At 49.4% G+C, this 20153-nt stretch overlaps 1 protein-coding gene across 2 annotated transcripts in view; it reads right to left on the bottom strand.

Annotated features, from left to right (window-relative positions):
* MYO5B (myosin VB) overlaps positions 1-20153 on the bottom strand; it is a 356309-nt gene that overhangs the window by 75660 nt on the left and 260496 nt on the right. For both annotated transcript variants that reach the window (XM_028098354.2, XM_088019706.1), the window contains exons 15-17: positions 14893-15048; positions 13915-14012; positions 8102-8188 (exon numbers count right to left, since the gene is read on the bottom strand). In XM_028098354.2, the coding sequence (XP_027954155.2) occupies positions 8102-8188; positions 13915-14012; positions 14893-15048 (341 nt within the window). The remainder of the gene's footprint in view (positions 1-8101; positions 8189-13914; positions 14013-14892; positions 15049-20153) is intronic.

Here is a 20153-nt window from a genome sequence, read left to right as displayed (position 1 = left end):
GGCCTGGACAGGTCTTTTAAGTCAGGCCTAGGCCTGCTGCTCCTCCAGCCATTTCACATTAATGGTGGGAGAAGAGCTCCCATTCTTAGTCTATTACTAGGCCCCAACTATGGCCTGGATCCTGGGCTATATGGAGTCCTAGCGGCCTCAGGGACAGAATGTATACTCAGCCCTGCTCTCCCTGGATTTGGACTCACAGACTTCAATGTCGTGCTTCCTGTGGAATGAAGGCCTCCTTCACCCTGCGTGCCCCTGGCCTGCTAGGGAGGTGTGCTGATCTGCTAGAGTACTCACAGCTGGGTGTGTGGGAAAAGCCCAGGACCTAGGATGGCTCCTGATGAGAATGGGGAAATCAGAGGCAGAGGCAAGGTCGGAAAGATGCTTCCTTATAACAAGCTCCTCAGGCTCAAGACAGCATGTGGTAAACCCAGCTGCTGTGAATGGCAGAGCAAACGCAGTAGGGTGATGTTTTGGTTGACTGAGTTCCCATCTAGAGTCCAATAATGGATTTAACCAACTACATGTGGGACCATTCTAGGGAACATGCCTCCCTGAGTGGTCCTCAGTGGATAAATGTGAACAGATAGAGCAGATCTGTCAAAGTGGTCGCATGGTGTACTTCCCTTCCCTTGAGTAGATCCCCTCACGCGGGATTGGCTGGAAAAACAAACTCTAGGCTAGAATCCCTCCAATTAGACCAGCATATGAGGCTCTAAATCACACCATCTTTACAACAGAAGGCCACCAAGAACCACCCCCGCAGATGGCAGGGCAGGTTATCACAAGGGTGAAAATGGCGAGCGTGTTTGCAAGTCTTATCTGATAAGCAACTAGTGTCTAGAAAATATAAAGAACTCCTACTGCACCAAAGAGACAGCCCAGTTAAAAAAAAATGGACAAAAAAATCTGAATACATTTCTCCAAAGACGATATACAAATGGCCAATAAGCACATGAAAAGATGCTCAACATCATTAATCATCAGAGAAATACAACCAAAATCACGATGGGATACCACTTGACAACCCCTGGGATGGCTAAAATAAAACAGACAATAACAGCTGTTGGCAAGAACGTACAGAAACCGGAAGCCACAGCCATCGCTGGTGGAAATATAAAATGGTGCAACCACGGTGGAAAACAGTCTGGCAGGTCCTCAAAAGGGTAAACAGAGTTACCATAAGAGCCAGCAATCCCACTCCTAGGTATATCATCAAGAGAAATAAAAATACATGTTCACACAAAAATACATACATGGATATTCAGAGATTATTCATACCTGCCAGAAAGCGGAAATAACCTAAGTGTCCATTGACTGATGATGGATGAAACATAGTGTATCCTTACCATACGATGGTATTAGGCAACAAAGAATAAAGTTCTGACACGTGTTAAAACCCGGATAACACAAAAGGTCACTTATAGGCTTCCACTGGTATGAAATGTCCAGGATAGACAAACTTATAGAAGGAAAAAGTTAGTGGTTGCCAGGGCTGAGAGGAGGGGGAGAGAGGTAGTGACCACCAATGGGAACAGGGTTTCTCTCTGGGGTGATAAAACATTCTGTAATTGGTACTGATGGTTGTACAATGCTGGGAATATAATGAAAACCACTCTAGAATTGCATACTTTAAAAGAATATTTTTATCACACATAAATATCTCAATTTTTAAAAGTCAGTGTGATGAACAAATGAGATTTTGTGGAGGGCCTTTATAAGGCAATACATAAAACATAGGATTTGTCATTATTTCAGCACCGATACCCATGGAGGAGTTCCTAGTGCACAGGCAGCAGGGTATTCGCCTCTCACTCATACCTTCATTGATTAGCCTCTATTTGCCTTTCCCTCTGTCCCCTATGTCCTGGGAAACACAGGCTCAGACTCAGAGGTGGCCCTGGGTCTGAAGGTTGCTAAGCTTTGCTGCTGAGGGAAGGAAACCTAATTCTTCCCCACTGGCTCTGAGCTAGAACCGAGTTCCAAAGTGAGGAGAAAATCTAATCAGTCTTGGCACTGCCCAGATACAACCAAGTGGCTGCAGCTGACCAGTGACCAACAATTTCCTCCAAGGGAGAGATTCAAGGCAGAGCATATGTGCGAATCAGCTTCCCTGTGGCTGTGATGAGCAGCCCCAGCTGAGGACCCTGTGACGGACTCCAGTCCGAGGAAGCGAGCGCAGCTCTCAGGCACAAGAGCCCCAAGGGCGGGCTTTAAGATCTCGGGACAAAGAACTGTTTCACTCCAAAGTAACTTCTACATTACTGTGGTGGGGTTTTTAATCACAAGGTGGGTAACTGTATGTCTGTTTAATCGTGACTAAATGGGCAGGTGAACCCAGCAGCTTCTCAAGACTCCACCTCCTTCCACAGTCCTGTGTTTCGTCCACATGGGGGCTGAGGGATGGAGGCTGCCAACGAGAAGTCTTTTTAGAAGGTGCTGCGGAGTTTTTCTGAGGTGAAGAGGAGATGCACAGAAGATTTAGGAGTTTTGTTTTTAAATATAAACCTTGCATATTCAAGTTGTCCTCCCACAACACACGTGTTGTGGTTAAATGCAGTTTGCTTCACAAGTCCTCTGGGACACAAAGCTGCATCGCAACCCCCCCCCCCCCGCCCCCGCCCGAGACAGAGCATCATACAGGCATAAAACACATCCGGGGCGGGGGGAGCCAGGTAACTGTGGCCGAGCTGCGCTTCCCACACAGTTCATTTATCACAGTGCTTTATGTACGTGGTAATGGGCATATTTCTTAGTCACTGCAGCACATTTCAAATGGAATGATACATTTTCATTTTAAATCAGACTCAGAGAGAGCCTTAATTCTTAGGAAGATAAAAATAGACAAGTATAGAGGCTGAGGACGGGACAAGGGACCTCCAGAGAGCAGTCGCCAGCCCGCTGCCCCGAGTGCGTCCTCTCGGGCTGGCTGGGCTTGGGGGGGCATTGGGCACGTGTTCGGTTCAGAACAGGGCTGAGTGTCCTGTGCCCACGGCATCAGTAGGCTGGATGCAGGAACTTGGCCTGAAATCGTAGCTGCAAAGGGCTGCCCTCTGCATGGGCTCCTGGGGAAGTGGCCTCCAGACATTTCATCACAAGTCCCTGAGACCCTGGGCCATGCGTTTCCTTCCTCTTTGGCATTTTCTTCCCTGGAAAGAGTTGGCATGTGCCCTTTGGCCACTTAAGTTGGAGATATGTAGGAAAATGTTCTGCGTTGTAATTCCCCCTCATCAAAGAAGCCACTGAAGTTTCCTTGGACAACAGCTCTGCAAAATTGTGGTTACTTGACAAGCTAAAGCAAGTGAAATCACCTTGCTGTCTTGAGTCTTAGCACCATGGAGGCAAATTCTTTCTGAGATGACTCCCCAGTCTGCTCAGGTCCCTCCGGGCTCACAAACGTCTCCCAGAGTCAGGCTAACAAAATGACTGCTCGGCTCTACATTCTGAGGTAGCTTCCTTCAAAAGCTAACATCTTGATGGGTACACAGGTGTACCACCTTGCTTGCTTTATCCCCAGATACAGCAGACACCCCAACCTCTGGGATGAAGCAGTAAGGGAGATGTTTAAGCAGTGAGGTCACTCCAAATGGTTATCATGACTGGCAGGTGCATCAGGCGATGTGCGGAGTCACAAGATTACAGGTGGGGTAGCTTTGCTCCCCAGCCCTCTCCCCACCACTCACCTTTCAAAGAAAGGCCACCCTGGGTGCTGTGGCTCTGGGAGAGGGGATTAGCAATGAAGTAATATGGATGATTCAGCTCTACCTCAACACTAACAAAAGTGCCATAAAACTATGGCGCCTCTTTCCAAAAGACAATACTTCAAATGGCCGTTTGGGGAGGGAATCTCCCCTTTGAGCCTTCAGCAAAATCTTCTAAGACAGCAAAGGTAAGGCAGCACTCTGGACCTAAGCCCAAACGTGCAAATCACAGCATTAGGTAACGTTTTCTGTGGAGCAGAAAATACCAGTTTTTCCTTCCCTCCCTACACTCTCCACAATACTTGCAATTATGAACACAAAAGGTACAGACGTCCTTGCGATTAGCTGCTAGAAAGAAGTGTGAATCAACTAGGGAGGCAGGAAAGACACCCATCGGCTGCCCCATAAGAGGCGAGTCTGTGGGCATCTCAACGTTGCAGGTGACTCTGATTGCAGCCAGGTGGAATGAACGGCAGGAGAGGTCTAAAGACTTGGAAGCAGCGGGCTCTCACAGTGGCCCAGGGAGAGGTGGTCTGGATGAGAAAAGCCTATCTAGCATGCTAAAACTGGAAGACAGAACAGGAAGAATGAATGAGGACTGACTGGCAAAGAAGGTCTCTTCCCAGATCGCTGGGCAGGAAAACTTCTCTTCCCTTCTGTGCCTGGACATGGCACTGCTCCCAGGCTGGCCAAATCCTCCCACTGCCTCCCCACCCATCCGAAGCCTCACCACTCTTCAAGGCCCCACCTCAAACCTCACCTCCTCCCTGAAGCCACATTTCCTTCCAACCTTGGCCTAATTCTATGTTGCTTTCTGTTTTAGGTTTTTATCCCTTCTCCTAGACTGTGACTCCTGACGGGCTGAGGTCATGACTTCGATCCTTGATTGCCTCCCGGCCATCGGCACAGAGCTAGAAGCTGGACAGGGGAGGAGACGTGGAGCAGGAGGCCAGGTTCACAGGAGAGGTGACATGAAGGCAAGAACACGTTCTCATTCTACAGAAGCTCAGGTAAGACCACAGGAGTAAAACCCTGCCCTTTTTCCTCTTCCACCTCTTCCAACAGAGGATTCTGTACCGCACCAGCAAACCAGCAGGAGTGTGGGTGGGACACGCGGTCACTCGGATTTCACTGCGAGGCTGCAAGCAAGTTCAGTGGGTGAATCCGAGGCGGCAGAGATGCATGGGGACCTCGGCCTAAAGCATGGTCTAGAGCTAATCGCAACAGACCCAGACTCCTGGCTTTTCCTTGATGGTCTCCAAGACAAGAGGTTCACAAAGCACTTGTCTTACTATCAAACAACTTATTGTTTTAGAAAGTTCTTGGCAAAACACGTGGCTCCTGACATCCTGAGATGGATCCCCACGGTTTCAGCTGCCCTAGAGTATCTCGTTTTCACATGCTTCCCTGGTTTCTTCTCCCCTGGCGTGGCAGGGTCCCAACGTTCACGCTTCCCGCTTGACAAGCCCCCCAGCAGCACCAGTTATATGTGAGAGACAGAGATGAGCACCTGGGCTCCTCGGCTCACCTGGAGGCCTCTGTGCTGCAAAGCACAGGTGTGGCTGTGAGGATCCGTGATCCCGAAGGTTCTTGCACAAGGACCCTCAACAGTTGAACATGGGACATCTCAGCTCCAGTTTTGACACACTATAGGTAATTCTTAGACCCGCCTTTTCAATTCCTTAGAGAACTTTGGAATGCTCTTTTGAGGTGACCAGACACGTCAGACAAAAAATAAAGCTAAATATTTCTAGTATAGGCCTGTTTTATCCTGATAATTACATCCATAAGGATGCAGTTTCTTGCTCGTATCTAAATGAGTGATAAACATGTTATTAAATGCTTAGGTGCCTGCAACGTGTGGAAGACTTTAGATGCATTATGTCTTTCATTACAACCACCTATGATGGAACTACTTAGTGATAAGGGAACCCAGGCTCAGAGATCGACTCGCTTGAGGTTACCTAGCCAAGGAGGATGGGAGCTGACCACGCAAGCCAGGCCAGACTCCAAAGGCTAAGGGTTCAACCACAGGCTCTTCTGGCTCTAGCCCAGGCCACACATAGTTCTGCAGTCTGGACTTCTATTTACAAGTGGGGGCCGGCAGGGTGCAGTTTTACTCCAAGCCTCAGGTCTGGGCCCAGCCCCAGGGAGCAGACAGAAAACCCTACCCTTGCTCTTCTCTCCTCTGATCCCCGTTTGGATGGCACCACTCACCGACATGAGCAGTCAGATGCTTGGCAACAAGCACGCAGCCGGGCAGAGGAAGGGGGGTTCTAAGTCCTCACTCAACCCCAGCCACAGTGACCTTGAGCAGTTCACTTCCTTCTGTGGGCCTCAATAGCAAAAGTGTGTTTTACATCATGACGCAGCCATGTCTATATATAAAGCTGAAGTGAGCTCACACTCTAATACCCTTTCTACCACAAATTGCCATCTTCTATTTTCCATCCCGGGTCATTTCATTAAATAAGCAAGATGCCGTTCATGACCCATTACATTTATTTCCTGACCCGCTAACGGGTTGCAAAGTAATTCTGAGAAACAGTGGACTGAAGATGGTAGACTAAAGACTTTTGGGGGGAGGCCAGCAGATAGGGGAGCAGGAACAGGGGTGGAGCCTGGCTGCCTGGGGAGCACGCTCTGAGAAGCAGTGGCTAGGCAGCTCCCTAAGGTCCTTGCCACGTTTGTAAATTGTATGAACCCCGTCGGATCTGAATGCTGTGCTTGCAGCAGCCACTGGAAGTTGATCCAATTGGCTAGACCACAGTTCTTTGAACTCAAGACAAAGCTGTGCCCGTGGCCTAAGCCCCATTCCCTCAATCAAAACATGGATGCCGGGCCCTGCAGGGCAGACAGGGAGAAGGTAGGCCAGAGCCCTCACCTGAGAAGGGTAAGCATGGCTCACCTCCTTCATCATGGAGTTGTCAGCCATTTGTGTTCAGACCCCAGGCTCAGGAAAGGAGACGGAGCCCCAGGATACTCCCTGTCTTTCTCTTGAGCAGGGAGAGACATGGTTGAAAGAAAACACGAACAGTCTTCCACTGTGGCCAGAGCAGACCGTCCTGAACAATGCTCCAACCTGCTGGGTTTTGAAAAGCTGCCTGGGGGTTCCAGATTAGTGGCGGTTCTTGTACTCTCCGCATCGAACGCAAACTCCTAATTCCATCACTAATTTCCTTCCCGGGTCTTACATTTGGGAGCTGCTGCTGGTTACGTTGCTGCATGGTCAATACCTGTTGCTATGAAGGCATACGTCCACTGCAGTGGCCAAGTTCCAGCTGGAGATGGCAGGGAGGGGGGAGGGAGGCCTGGCCTGCATGTCCTCCTCCCCATTTCCAGCTCCCTCTAGCTCCCTCCGCCTCCTGACACATACGGGACTTCCAAGGACAGGGGACCCTGGGGAAAACACCGTGCGCTCTGAGCTGCTACACTGGCTCAGCTCAGCTCTGCTCAGCTCACGGCAGAAGACACCTGGTCTGTGAGATGCTGGTTCGCAGTATGACCTCACGAGAGCTAGCAGGTCCCTATCCATACCTCACCCCTACTTCAGGCAAGCATCTAGAAAGGATCCAGTCTTGACATAGCTTCGACAGACTCTAGGTGGCTCAAAGACTTATCCACAGTGCAAATTAGATCTTGATAGTGGTTTTTGAAATTCAAGATTGTATTTCCCATCACAGATTTGATTTTTAAAGGTAAAGGGGTCCATTGACAAATGGATGGATAAACAAAAAGTGGGGTCTACGCATACAATGGAATAGTATTCAGCCACAAAAAGGAAATTCTGACCCATGCTACATGGGGGAGCCTTAAAGATATCAGACTAAGTGAAGGAAGCCAGTCACCACCACTGTAGGATTCCACGTATCTGAAGGACGCAGAGTTGTCAAAAACAGACACAAAGTAGAACGGTGGCTTCCAACTGTTGGAGTGGGTAGGAAATGGGGATTTAGTGTTTAATGGGCACAGAGTTTCAGTTTTGCAAGATGAAAAGAGTTCTGGAGATGGGTGCACAAATAATGTACCACCAAACTGTACACTTCAAAGTGATTCAGACAGTAAATAAGTGTATTTTACAAAAAAAAAAAAAGAAAAAAGAAAAGAAAAAAAAAAGTAAAGGGAACAACATGGGAGTGAAGGAGAAATCCCCTCTGGAGCTCTAGCTTGCCCCTTGTTCAGACCAGTGCCAATCTAAAATGGGAAAAGCTGCCCCAGAGGATGCCATCGTGGATTCCCATGCTTCCCAGACCAAAATGATATTCTCCTGTCAACATCCTGCCTGGGTCCTCAGTGTCCAGGAACTTTATGCAGGATGGGTCTCTGGCTGACAGCGTGGAAACGGGTTCCCTGGGGAGCCAGGCTCCGGCTGCCCCAGGAGGTGTGGCTGGTGGGTGCATTACCTGGACGGGTAGCCGGCCGCGCTGATTCGGATCGTCTCCAACACCCCGCACGCTCGGAGCTGCTGCACTGCTCTCTTGGGGTCAAAGCTGCAAAACAGTCAGACAAGTTGTGAGTGGCCGTGCTGGCAAAGAAATGGATCAGGAGAGAGGGACAGAGGACTTCTTCCTGCATCGAGACACAGACCATCGTGCACCTTGAGCACAAGTTCAGGGGCCAAGCACCGACTAAAGGACACTGACTGGCAGGCGCATGAGCCATACCAGCACTCAAGCTCTGGGCACATTCTTGGTCTCACCTGGGATACCTCGTCTTCTTCTTGGCATAACTGAATTCTGTCTACCATCCAAGACCCACTCATGCCTCCTCTCCAGAGCCTTCCCTTATTATTTCCACCCATGGGGGTATCTGCATTCAAAGGCCAAATCATATACGTTCACCACCAGAAGCAGTGTTTGGCTCAGGAGTTAGAAGGGTGAGTTTTGGGCCAGGCAGAGCTGGGTTCGAATTGTGACATGGTCACTCACCAGCTGCATGTGTCACCTCAGGAAGGCAATATCACCTCCTCGGGCCTTCGTAGCCTCACCTATAAATCGGGGATAATAGTAGTATCCCTTTTTTAGGGTTAGTGCAAAGATCAAACCTAACGGCCCAGGAAAGCAGTTGGACCAGCACCAGGGACGACATTAGCACACATGCATTGTTGCTGCTATCATGACAACTTCCTGGTTAAGATAAAGAAACTAATCTTCCCGTCTTCAGGGACCTGAGCCATGTCTTCAACAACTCCTGTGTGTAGCCCTGAAAAGCGGCAAGTACTCCAACACGTATGTCGAATAGGACACTGTACAATCAGCAATCAGACTTGGTCTGGGCTGAGACTCCCTGCACTGGGAGAGAAGTGTATAGAAGTGCACAAAGCCGTAGGTGAGAACCATGGTACTGGTGCTGTAAGAGGCCAGGGGGCGGAGAGTGGCCAGGGGTGGCTATAGAAATCAGGGGCGGTGGCGGGGGGAAGTTTCCTGGGGAAAGAACTCAGCTGAACTAGAATTAATCTCTATAGTTTGGGCTGTTCCTCAGCTCAGTTCGAGCCCGGGGCCACGAGTCTTGTGCTCCTTCTGCTCTGGGAAGTGGGCGGCAGGCAGGGCTGAGGCTCAGATCCCCGGATCACGGTCATTGGCTGTAGCACACACCTTGGCCACGCTGACGGGAGGCCTGTCTGCCCCGTGGCGAGAGCTGGGCAGCTTTATCTCTAGGACACCAGGGGGCAGCCTCTTACCACCCGTGTCTGCCACCTCGCTGACAACTCTGGGAGTTTTCCCAGCAGCTGGGCCCACTCAGGATTCTGCAGGACGGATCACAGCTCCCCACCGGAGACTCGTCCCGCCCTCCCACCTCTCTGTATGAGCTGCTCAGCTCCCAGTGCTAGCTGTTCTCCTACACCAAGGACCCAGCAGTCCCTCGAGGCAGAGGCACTGGGTCCACAGGCACCTTCCAGGTGACTGAAGACCATGAGCTGACCTTGAGTCCAGGGACTCTCTGCGTTCCAGGTCAGCCCTGGGGCTCCCTGTCCCGGGAGATACCCACACCGTCCTCCAGGCCTGTGCCGCCTTGGCCTTCTCCTGCTGCCCCCGAACCTGCCCAAGTCCTGCTACTTTGGACACCCAACTCCTCCAGGAAGTCCTCCTGATTATTCCGGTCCCATGGCACCCATGGCTCTTGAGTAAGGGACAACTGAGCACTAAAGTCTTCACAGTCCTGAGCAAGGCAGTGACTTAAGAGGAGTTAATTTCTTTTTTTTTTTTTTAAATAGGCAAAAAGCTCCTCAGCAGAAGGTCTTATAGGATGAAAGAAAACCAAAGGAGTACAGGTGAGGAGCCTCTCACTAGGGTCATCCCCTCTGCAGCAGTTCTGAGGTGTTGCCAGGACACAGCACCGCTCTGGGGTCCCAGAAAAACCTTAACCAATGTGCAGTGGTACTGAGGAGTCTGAGAACATGGGGCACAAAGGCTGTTCGCGACCTGGAGTGACCGAGGCAGCCTTGGGGACGCAGGCTCTGCTGCTCTCATCTCGAAGGTGGTCAGCTCGGCCCCGAGTTAGGAACGCAGGCAGGTGTGCTCGTGCTTCGGGGAAGGCTTCCTGGGGACTGCAGACCTCTCCTCCGAGGCTCTCTGCCCCTGTGCTCTCCAGGCCCGGGTCTGATTCAGTCTGCGGTGTATGTGGGGGATGGGCAGCGTGCTTGGCAAGCATCTGCGACCCCTCGTCCTTCGTGGGCTGGGGGCCCACCTGCAGCCCTCCCCACTGCCCTGCTCACACGCGCACTTTCCTCCCGAGTCGGCAACATTCTCTTCCCCGCGGGATGGGGAAAGAGAGCAAGGGCAAAGCAGAAAACTTGGTACGGCCACTAACACCTTATGCCACTCTGGGCAACATATCCTCTCTGTAGCTCCTTTTCCTCATTTATTCAACAGAAACTGAGAATATCTGCCCAAATAGAATTCACCGGTTGGTTTTAAGGCCTAAGTGATAGAAAAGAAGAACCCTATTAGGAAAAAACCAGCAGACACTCCACCAAAAAGATCTCGTCACCCTCTCCCCCTGTTCATACCCCCCAGGGGATGTGTAAAGCCAGCCAGCCTTCTCTATCTTAATCTTATCTCTTCGATGGTAAAGAGAGCTGTTACCAGCATCTCTCCGTCAGCCTCCCTGCATGTGTTACCAGGTGGGCGGGAGTGGAAAAGCAGCTCCTCCCCACCTATTAAATTTTGGAGGACCGTGGTGAGGACAAACACCACTTAATTCTGGATTGAAAAAGTCACCAAAGATCTCTAGGGTCCAAACACTGAAACACAGGGCTATACTTTATCCTCCCAATCAATGTGCAGGCTCAGCAGAGCCGAGAGCTGAGAACCCGGCTCCCCTCAGCAGTCACGCGCCACTCCTCTGATTCTTGCCACGCTGCCTGCTCGCACCCGTCTCCAGCCTCTGTGGAGTGCTGCAGTCACACTCGAGGGCCCCGGGACTCCCATGGTTGGCCACTTCTGAGCTCGGGGGACCGGGCCTCAGGAAACCGGCCAGTTCCTCCAACCAGCGAGCGCACGGGGATCATACTCCCCCCGACCACCTCCTCCCTGCACATGTAAGCACCGCCCTGACCCCTCCGCTCCTGCAGCACTCCCACACACCCTCTGGCAGTCACTTCTATGCTGTTGTCCATGATCAGCAACTGGCAACGCCTCAAGGATGAGGGCCCTTTCTGTCATTCCACTTGTCCTCGCCCAGTGTCCAGTGAAGAGTGGGTATGATAGACGTTTTTTGAATAAAGGAAGCAGCAGAGGGGAAAGACTTTTCCAACAAGGGATGCTATCAAAGCACGTGGTGTAGGACAGTGGTCCTCCACTGGGGGATGCGATTCTATCCTCCAAGGAACACTCGGCAATCATAAAGCACTTTTAGTTGTCACAGAGATGGGGATGCTACCAGAATACTACAATGGACAGGACAGCCCCCCACAACAACAGCATATTACCTGGCCCCAAATGCCAAGGATGCCAAGGTTGAGAAAGCAGTTGTAGGGGATGGGGGGCAGGTATACAGAACTTTCCTTCTGGAATTATACTTTTTTTTTTTAAATAAAGTATTTTAAATAATGGTTATATATTTTACTCATCAAAATTTTTATGCTTCTCACAAATCATCTACATCACCTCCTTGATTTCTTCCATCAGGATGATCTGCTTTAGCTACATTTAGCAGATGAAGAAATGAGGCCAGTAGTACAGGGCTAGCTTGTGCATCAGCCAAACAATCGGTTGTAGAGCCCAAACTAGAATCCAGGTGCTCTGACCTGGTTCAGTATTCTCCCCACTTTATTAGGGCAATTTGGGTCCTGGAGGCAAAACATGGCTCATCAGGACTAGACAGTCATTCTGAAAGCCCCCAGCATCCCTCTTCATCTGGGAGGGGAGTTCCAGCAAGATAATCCAGCAGGTGGCAGGCACCAGGTTCTGAGGAACTAACTGCACAAGGTCGCAGCTGGTTGAGGGCAGAGCTGGTACCCAGCCCTCCACTCTCCTCTCTGGGGTCTCTGCACGCCACTCCTGCCCTTCACACATAATCGAAGTCTTTCATGCATGCTGCCCTTCTAATAGCCTCTCTTCTTCTGGAGTCAGCTGGTAAACAGATGTCACACAGGGGGAATTCCTAACCACTTCTCAGAAATTGGGAGGAAGGGAAAAGAGTCAACAACCAGCATGCTTCAAAGAAGGCAGACTCGATGTTGTCTTCCTGACCGTTTTCAGCACAAGGCCCATCTGAGCGCAGGTCAAGCTTTATGAAATAACAGGAACAGCAGAGGGGAGTTCAGATATTCACTCGGACAGACTTGCCAAAAGAAATTATATTTCCCAGAAAGAAATTATGCTAGGACCAAAAAGGAAGTCAGAAAGCTAGGAATAAAGTGCTTCAAAAACTTAGAAATATACCTCCTCTGACCAGAAGATATAGCTTGTGTGGTGGCTCAGGGCAATTGGAATAACGGGGCTGGGGAGGTAAGTAAGAGACTGTTCTAAAGACTTAGGGCAGTATTCCAGGCAAGTAAGAGTCTAAAACAAGGTGAAAGAAGAAGAGAAAAGGGAACCAAAATAACACATTTTCAAGCGGACTCCATGAGACTTTAACAATGACTGGACCTTGGGAAATAAGGAAGAGGGACGAATCAAGGCTTATGCTGTTCAATATGGTAGCCATCAGCCAACTACAGGTATTTGAATAGAATTAAAATGGCAGAATTCAGTTCCTTAGTTATACCAGCCACATTCCAAAGCACACAATAGCCACACATGACTTGTGGCTACCATGTTGGACAATGCAGATTATAGAACAGTTCCATCCATCACAGAAAGTTCTATTGGATAGCACTGATTCAGAGTGACTCTCAGGTTTGGTGGGTAATGAGCTGTCAGGAAATGGTTATGCCATTTACTACATAAGAGACCAAAGAGAGAGGAACCATTTCTTGGGGTGGGGGTGGGGGCAAGGAGTCTGATTTCAGACATGTTGAATGTGAATTAGCCAGTGAAACCTCAGGAGGCATTCGGAAAGTCTGGTCTGGAATTTGGCAGAAACCAGAGATGAACAAAGACATTGAAGAGTCACTGCTATATAGATTTGGGTGAGGTCAACCGTGTGGGCATGGACAGAATTGGAAGACGCTATCCAAGATAGGGGTAGAAGAATTTAGACCAGAGGAGGCTGAGGAGTGGGGTGGGGGAAGGTGAGTAGGTATGAGTAACTCTGGAAGCTCAGTGGTAGACGGGGTGTGAGAAATAGGACCACCATGTCTCATCACTCAACATGTCATTTGAGGTCAAGTTTCCCCCATGGAAGACATCTTCTCTGACCACTCCGGCTATCCTGCCACCTCTGAATTGAATATTTGCTATGAGACACAGGTATATCTACATTTACACACTTTTATGTGGTTCTCTGCTTGATTCAGGTGTGCACATCCCTCAACACCACTGTAAACCCCGTGGGATTAGGGAACTGTATCCTCTCATCCTCTTGAATCTTTCTAGACAGCAGACAGGTGGAACTTGGTAAATGTCTATTGGCCTGTATTTAGCACATAAACCACCTGTGAAGCCTAAGATCAACTATTCATCCTGCTGCAGACTGCCCCCACACCCCCTCCCCCAGAAGGCTGTGCCTGCCTCTCTTCCAACTGAACTTTTAAGGAAACATGAAGAGGCCAGGCTTGGTCAGCCTGACTGCAGCCGAGAGGCAGCTGGCCAATGTCCACACAGGCACTTACTGGAAGGGGAGCTTCTCGTCATTCGGTTTGATGCAGCGCACGTAGTGTGGTGTTGTGGCATTCAGGGTCTCCATGAGCAGATGCAGGGAAGTACGGAACTGGAGAGACAAGAGTCAGTGCCCGGTTACTTTTAACATTTTGCAGATGTATAATTAACAAAGAAATGCCCAGAGATTGGTGGCGATAGTTGGTGATACTGTTACCGTCATTATGAATCCAGGAAGGACGGGACGAAATTCAGAGACCCAGGGTCAGATTCTCCCTGACACTCCTGCCTTGCTGTAGGTCCAAAATCAAGGCCCTCCCACATTCAGGCATTAGGATTCTTTAAACCAAATGGGGGAGAGCCCAGCTGCTAACACGTCTAACCCAGCATGGTAGATCAAATGAGATGAGAGGGGGTCAGTGCTAGGACATAGGACAGAAGTCATCACGGTGACTGGAGGCTGGTTATTCCTAAACCAGAGGCCTGGGAGCCCCTACTTCCAGTGCCTGGGCATCCTGGAAGTTATGAGAGTAATGTGAAAAGTCTAGAACAGGCAAGTCCACTGCAAGAGAAAGGTTCGTGGCTGCCGGGCTTGGCAGGCACTCCTTTCTCTTGGGAGACACACTGGACATAGAATCCCACGAAGACCCCGCAGAAGGGGCTTCAGTTTCCTAGTCTCCAGACTTCTTTAACCCAACCTGCAGATTCTAGGACCCTCTTGCCTCTTCTACCAGGTGTCTGTGGTCCTATCAGGGGAACTAAATGCACTGCTTGGGGCTATACTCATCCCCTTTCTCTTTTCAGTCTGTTCTTTCTAGAGAGGGCTTCCCAGGGTCCTTCTTCAAAGAGGACATACAGACTGAGCTGGGGGCTGAGGCTGCGGATGAGGAGGCTGCTCTGGCCTCCCTCCAACTCTGTAGCCACCCTCCATCTGCAGAGAGGCTGGCCTGGTCACACGCATCCTGACCCACAGCATCCTGCCAGAGGCTGACCTGGTGGCCCACAGTTTTCTTGTGCTCCTTGTTGGATGCTTTCAGGGGGGGTCTGGCAGAGCGAATGTTGATCTTTGAAGAAGAGCCCTTCCCAGATGTAGTGGTGGCAGGAACGGAGTCCTTGTCATCGTGAAACAAGTCAGCCACTAGTGGGAACTAGAAACAAACACAGGAAGAACACTGAACACAAGATCTCTTAGACTTTCCAAGTAGCTCTCCAGTACATACCCAAGAAACCTGAAAACACACATCCATACACAAACTTGCACACCCAAGTCCATAACCACATTATTCACAGCAGTCACAAAGCAGGAACAATGCAAATATCAATCAGCTGATAAACAGAACATGGCAGATCCATACAACGGAAAACCATTCAATGACCTAGGGGAATGAAGTCCCCATACACGCGACAGCACAGATGAACCCTGGAACATGCCAAGTGAAAGAAGTCAGACGCAAAAGACCATGTTGTGCATGATTCCATTTACATGAAATGTCCAGGGAACAGAAAGGAGTTCAGTGGTGGCCAGGGGCTAGGGGAGAAGAAAGTATAGAGTGTCTTTTTGGAGTAACGCACATTTTCTAGAATTTAGAATTTCTCCTATCTGCTCATCCCGAGAAGCCCATCTCTTAAGACCCAGCCCTGCCTTCTCCATGGGCTTTCCTGGGTCACCCCCTCATGTCTCCATCATGCACCCAAGTACCAGCTGAGGTCTATGCTGGCCCTGAGCCCCATGCTTGCTGAGCCTAAGGCCTTCTGGCCTCCCCCTCGATGGAGGAGGAGGAGGGCAGGGGAAAGGCTTAAAGGAGATAGTCCACATAAGCATATAGTAGTGTGCCCAGCATATCATAAGCACTCAAACATTGCCAGGGGGATATACGTGAGAAATCTGTCTACGTGGTAAATGTTTTGAGCTACAGAGGAAACTCAGAATCATAGAATTCTAGAGCTGGAGCATACAGCATAAAGATCACCTCTTCAAGGGGCAGGTAAGGAAAAACCTCAGGGAGAAGGGACCCTCCAGAATCCTGCTTCCATCTCCATTTGTCCCAGCACCAGGCATGGTGGCCGGTATCGCCTCACCTGGGGCTGCTCATTAGTGACTGAGCCAGGACCAGAACCCGGCTTCCAGATGTCCCCATCAGAGCCCGTTTCAATATAGAACGGTCTCCTGGTCATTTATACCAGCAATATCAAGAAACTGGAAGTGCACATGGGTTTAAGATACGGTCTATCTCCGATGCACCTGTGCAGCATCCTCCTTATTGGAGGCTTTTCGCAAGGCGGGGGGGGGGGGGGGGGGGACGGATCTTGTGGAGCCAGCACTGGTCTTTGAAAGTGATCCATTCTCAGATGTGATGGTGGCAGGAACAGGGTCCTTGTCGTCATGAGAGGAGGAAGAACACACAAAAGGGAACTTCATGAAACATCCCTGCAGACGACAGCATCCCATGAAATCTGTAGCAGGAGACTGAGGCTAAGGAAAGCTTGAAGGGCAACATCATCTCCATGGAAGCCTACAGGTCCAAGATGGCAGTGACAGTCCACTTATGCTGACATCTTCCTGCATTTAACTTCCCAGACATTCCACATGTTCAGTCCCAGTTTAAAGGAGTATTTACTGAGCACCAAGCCAACAGCTTGGGAAGTAGACGCATCCTATAAAGCAGAGACCCAAATTTCACAATTTAATGGCACACTCCCATCGGTACTCCAAACATCAATATTTCAGGGGTATTCAAAAAAAGTCCTAGAAGCTGTATTAGGCAACACATACGGGCTTTCTCATATTCCAGCCCAGGATAGGCCCTGGCTCATCCCTTCCTGCAATCAGAGATGCCTCACAGCATGCCATCATGATGTAAATATAAACATTTGAGGTCTTGGCATATTAGTATATTACAACATCTGGGAAAAGGAGCAAGATGGTGCTAAGGGCACCGTAACTGTTCCAGACCCTGGGGGTTAGATCCAGGCAACTTAGTTCATTCAAAGGCGGTTTCCACAACCTTATTAGGTAGCATGCTTGGGTTGCAAGGTGATATGACTGGGGGGTGTAAAATATGCAGGGAGCATCCCATCCCCTTGGGGCTGTCTGCCATCTGATCTCCCCCAGGACATGGTAGGATCAGTGGCAATAAGTGCAGGCATTTTCTATGCGGAACTAGGTAGGTGCAAATGTATTGCTCACCGAGCATCCCTCAGTTTGAGAACCTCTACTATTCTTTGCATATTAAGGTAACTTGTAGGATTTCCATAGGTCAAACGCCTAATTTCACCAAGTCTGGTCCTGTGCAGAAATATCTCACAGTGTGAGAGGAGCATAGAAGGTTATGATGGTTAACACTGAAAACCAGATCAAATGCTGGGTCGAATTATGAGTAGATCTTCTGTATCAAGCTTTCACACTAAAACAGAGGAAACAAAATACTTCCTCCTAAACTCACTCTTAGGTATTATCAGTTTACAGTTTTTAAACTTTCAATTTGAGAGTCCAAAGTAATTGCATACCACAAGTCAATGGTTTTATACCACACATTAGCTAGCCAGATGGGTTACAAAGCAGTTAAACAATTCTGTGTGCACACACATGGGCATACGTGCTGGAGTCAACACACGTGTTCTGTAAGGTTCCATTCGCACTCGCACTTGTCGTTGATCACAAACACACCAGTCATCAGAAGCTCCTGACTTCCATTTCTTACCACAGTGATCTACATGCAAATAAAGGTTGTGGTTCTTTAACTCCATGGTCTGGGTTTGAAGTTCAGTCTAAAAGTACCAACTAATGACCTTAAAAACAAGGATCATCTCGGATAAGCAGCTTAAGTCCATCCTCACTGCTGGCTCCTCTGTGGCTGACATCAGCTGGTCACACCACAGCACTAGGAAAAGCTACCATATTCCTGAGTAAGACACGCCCCAATCCCTGCCAAAGGCCCTTGTCAGCCAAGTGGCTTGGGAGGTCACCCCAATGAGATTAAGGATGTCTCCCAGTTTCAGGTGCCAACAGGTGACAATTCAGTTCCTATTTCAGCATTTTTGGAGCTAGATCAACAACTTCTGTCCACACATGGTATTTCAAAATCATAAATATTGCCTTTCTCAAGGGGGAATTAGGCTGTCAGAGGAATAAAGAGGACTCCAATAGGATTTTAAAAATCTGTGGCTAAAATGTGCATACGCCAACATCATAAAAATGATACATTAACTCATTATTTCCATGTGCTTTCAAAGAACAGGAAGTAAATATTAGTAAATATTGTCAAGCAACTAGACGGACTGGTTTGTTCATTCACTCACCAATACGTAATTGACTGCCACACATCCAACAAATAAATACTGTGCTTGGAGCTGGGAACACAATGAACAAAACCAAACAGAGCCTTTTAGCTATCATGGAGTTTATGATCTAGCATGGAAGGTGAACTCTCATCAATTAACCCCATAATTAAAAGTTTAATGTCAAAAAGATGATTTCCTCAAGGAAATAAACAACAGATGCACATGACCGAATCAGGGCCCCGCGTTAGAAATCAGGAAAGACTTCTCTTAGGAAAGGATGTTGGAGCTGGTGGGTCATTCGGCAGGGGGGTGGGGGGAGGGTTAGGAAAGCATGTTAGCAAAATATCTGCATGTTCAGGGAGCTTATATAACGCCAGTACAGATCCCGAGGGGGAAGCAAGAAGGACCAGCTCATGCAAAATCCTCCACTGAAGATTTGGGTCTTTATCCTAAAACCAATGTGAAGTCATTAAGGGTGTTTTTTTGGTTTGGGGTTTTAAATAAGAGCAGCTAGCATTTATTGAGCACTTAGAATGTACCAAGCATGAAATTCATTCAGTTCTCCCAATGACCACTTGGTATGACATCCCATTTTACAGATAGGGAAACACAGGCTCAGAGCCTATAGAGCTGGTCAGTGGCAAAGCTAAGATTTGCACCCAGATGGTCTGGCTCCAGAGCCCACACAATGGGTCACAGAGGGGAGCAATGACCAGGGATCTTTTGGGAAGGATCACTCTGGCTGCAGCATAACAGAGAGCCTGAAGTCCACTGCACAGGAAGCTCTAGAGCAGAGCAGTAAAGAGATAGAAGAGCCTATCACCTAGCAGATCTCCGGGATGTAAGGTACTACAGGACAGGCACTGAGCTAGGGTTAGGAGACCTTTTATATCCGACTTCACTACTTAATTAACTATGTGACCCATGGAAAACCTCTTAACATTAGATTTAAAATTTCTCATCTGTAAAAATGAGAGAATTGAAAAATAAGATTCCTTTAAGTCTGACCTAGATTCCTGCATTTTCTATCTGTAGTCTCTCCCCTTTCCTAGGCGCCTTCCCTTCAGCACACAGCTATGTTCAAGTTCTTTCCATGCAGGACCATCTCCCCGTCCAGCTGGCTCTCCCTGTGCCACGCCTCCCTCCCCCCCCCCCCCCACGCAGGCCAAGGCACCCATGGAAACCGCCCTGGGTCATCCCTTCTCAACCGCGACACGCCCCCCGCACCGGCCATGCCGTGGTCTGCCCCCCACACTGCCTAAACCGACCCTGAGAGCGCCTTCTGGGGACCCCACTTGCCAAATCCGGTGGCTGGAAGTGGCCCAGCTTCACTCTCGGTCGGACTTGTCCTTGGTGAAGGACCCAAGTCCCTTCTGGGAGGCCCTCTTCCCTGACTGGGCAGCTCTGCTTCCCTTCCACAGCTCTTTCCCGGCACCTCCCATGAGCCCATCCTCCCGTCTCCCCGCAGTGCGGCCGTTTCCCAGGACAGCATCCTCATCATTTACCTTTTCTAATCCTCGTTCCATGGACAGTCTCCTTCACACCTAAGGCTTCAACTACACCCTTCAAGTCTGTCTCTCTAGTCTTGATGTTCTTCCACAACTACGATCTGCAGTTCCAACTATCTGCTCCTTATCTTCCTCCGTGTGTGTGTTCCGCTGGAAACTCCAAATTTGACATGGCCTACATGGCCCTCACCCATCAACTGCCCAAATTTGTATTAGAAAGCCTGCCAACACCCTATTTCTTATCCCCACATCCCCAAGTTCTGTCCATGGTCAAGTTCCAGCAGTCCTGAATCACCAGAACACTGCTGCCCTATTCAGGCCTTCCCAAGCTCTCCCAGATCACTGCAGGTTCTTGGAACCTGAGGGTCTGGCTCCAGACACACCTTCATCCCAACATATCCTACCCACCAGCCAGAGTCTTCTCCAAATACAAACCTTATCCAGCAACTCCTTGGGTAAAGACT

Source organism: Eumetopias jubatus, unplaced genomic scaffold (assembly GCF_037043125.1).
Source record: "Eumetopias jubatus isolate StellerSeaLion01/CBP00866 unplaced genomic scaffold, mEumJub1_p1.0 scaffold_16, whole genome shotgun sequence".
NCBI classification, from domain to species: domain Eukaryota; kingdom Metazoa; phylum Chordata; class Mammalia; order Carnivora; family Otariidae; genus Eumetopias; species Eumetopias jubatus.
The sequence above is the reverse complement of the archived record's forward strand: the minus strand, read 5'-3'. Positions and strand labels throughout refer to the sequence as shown.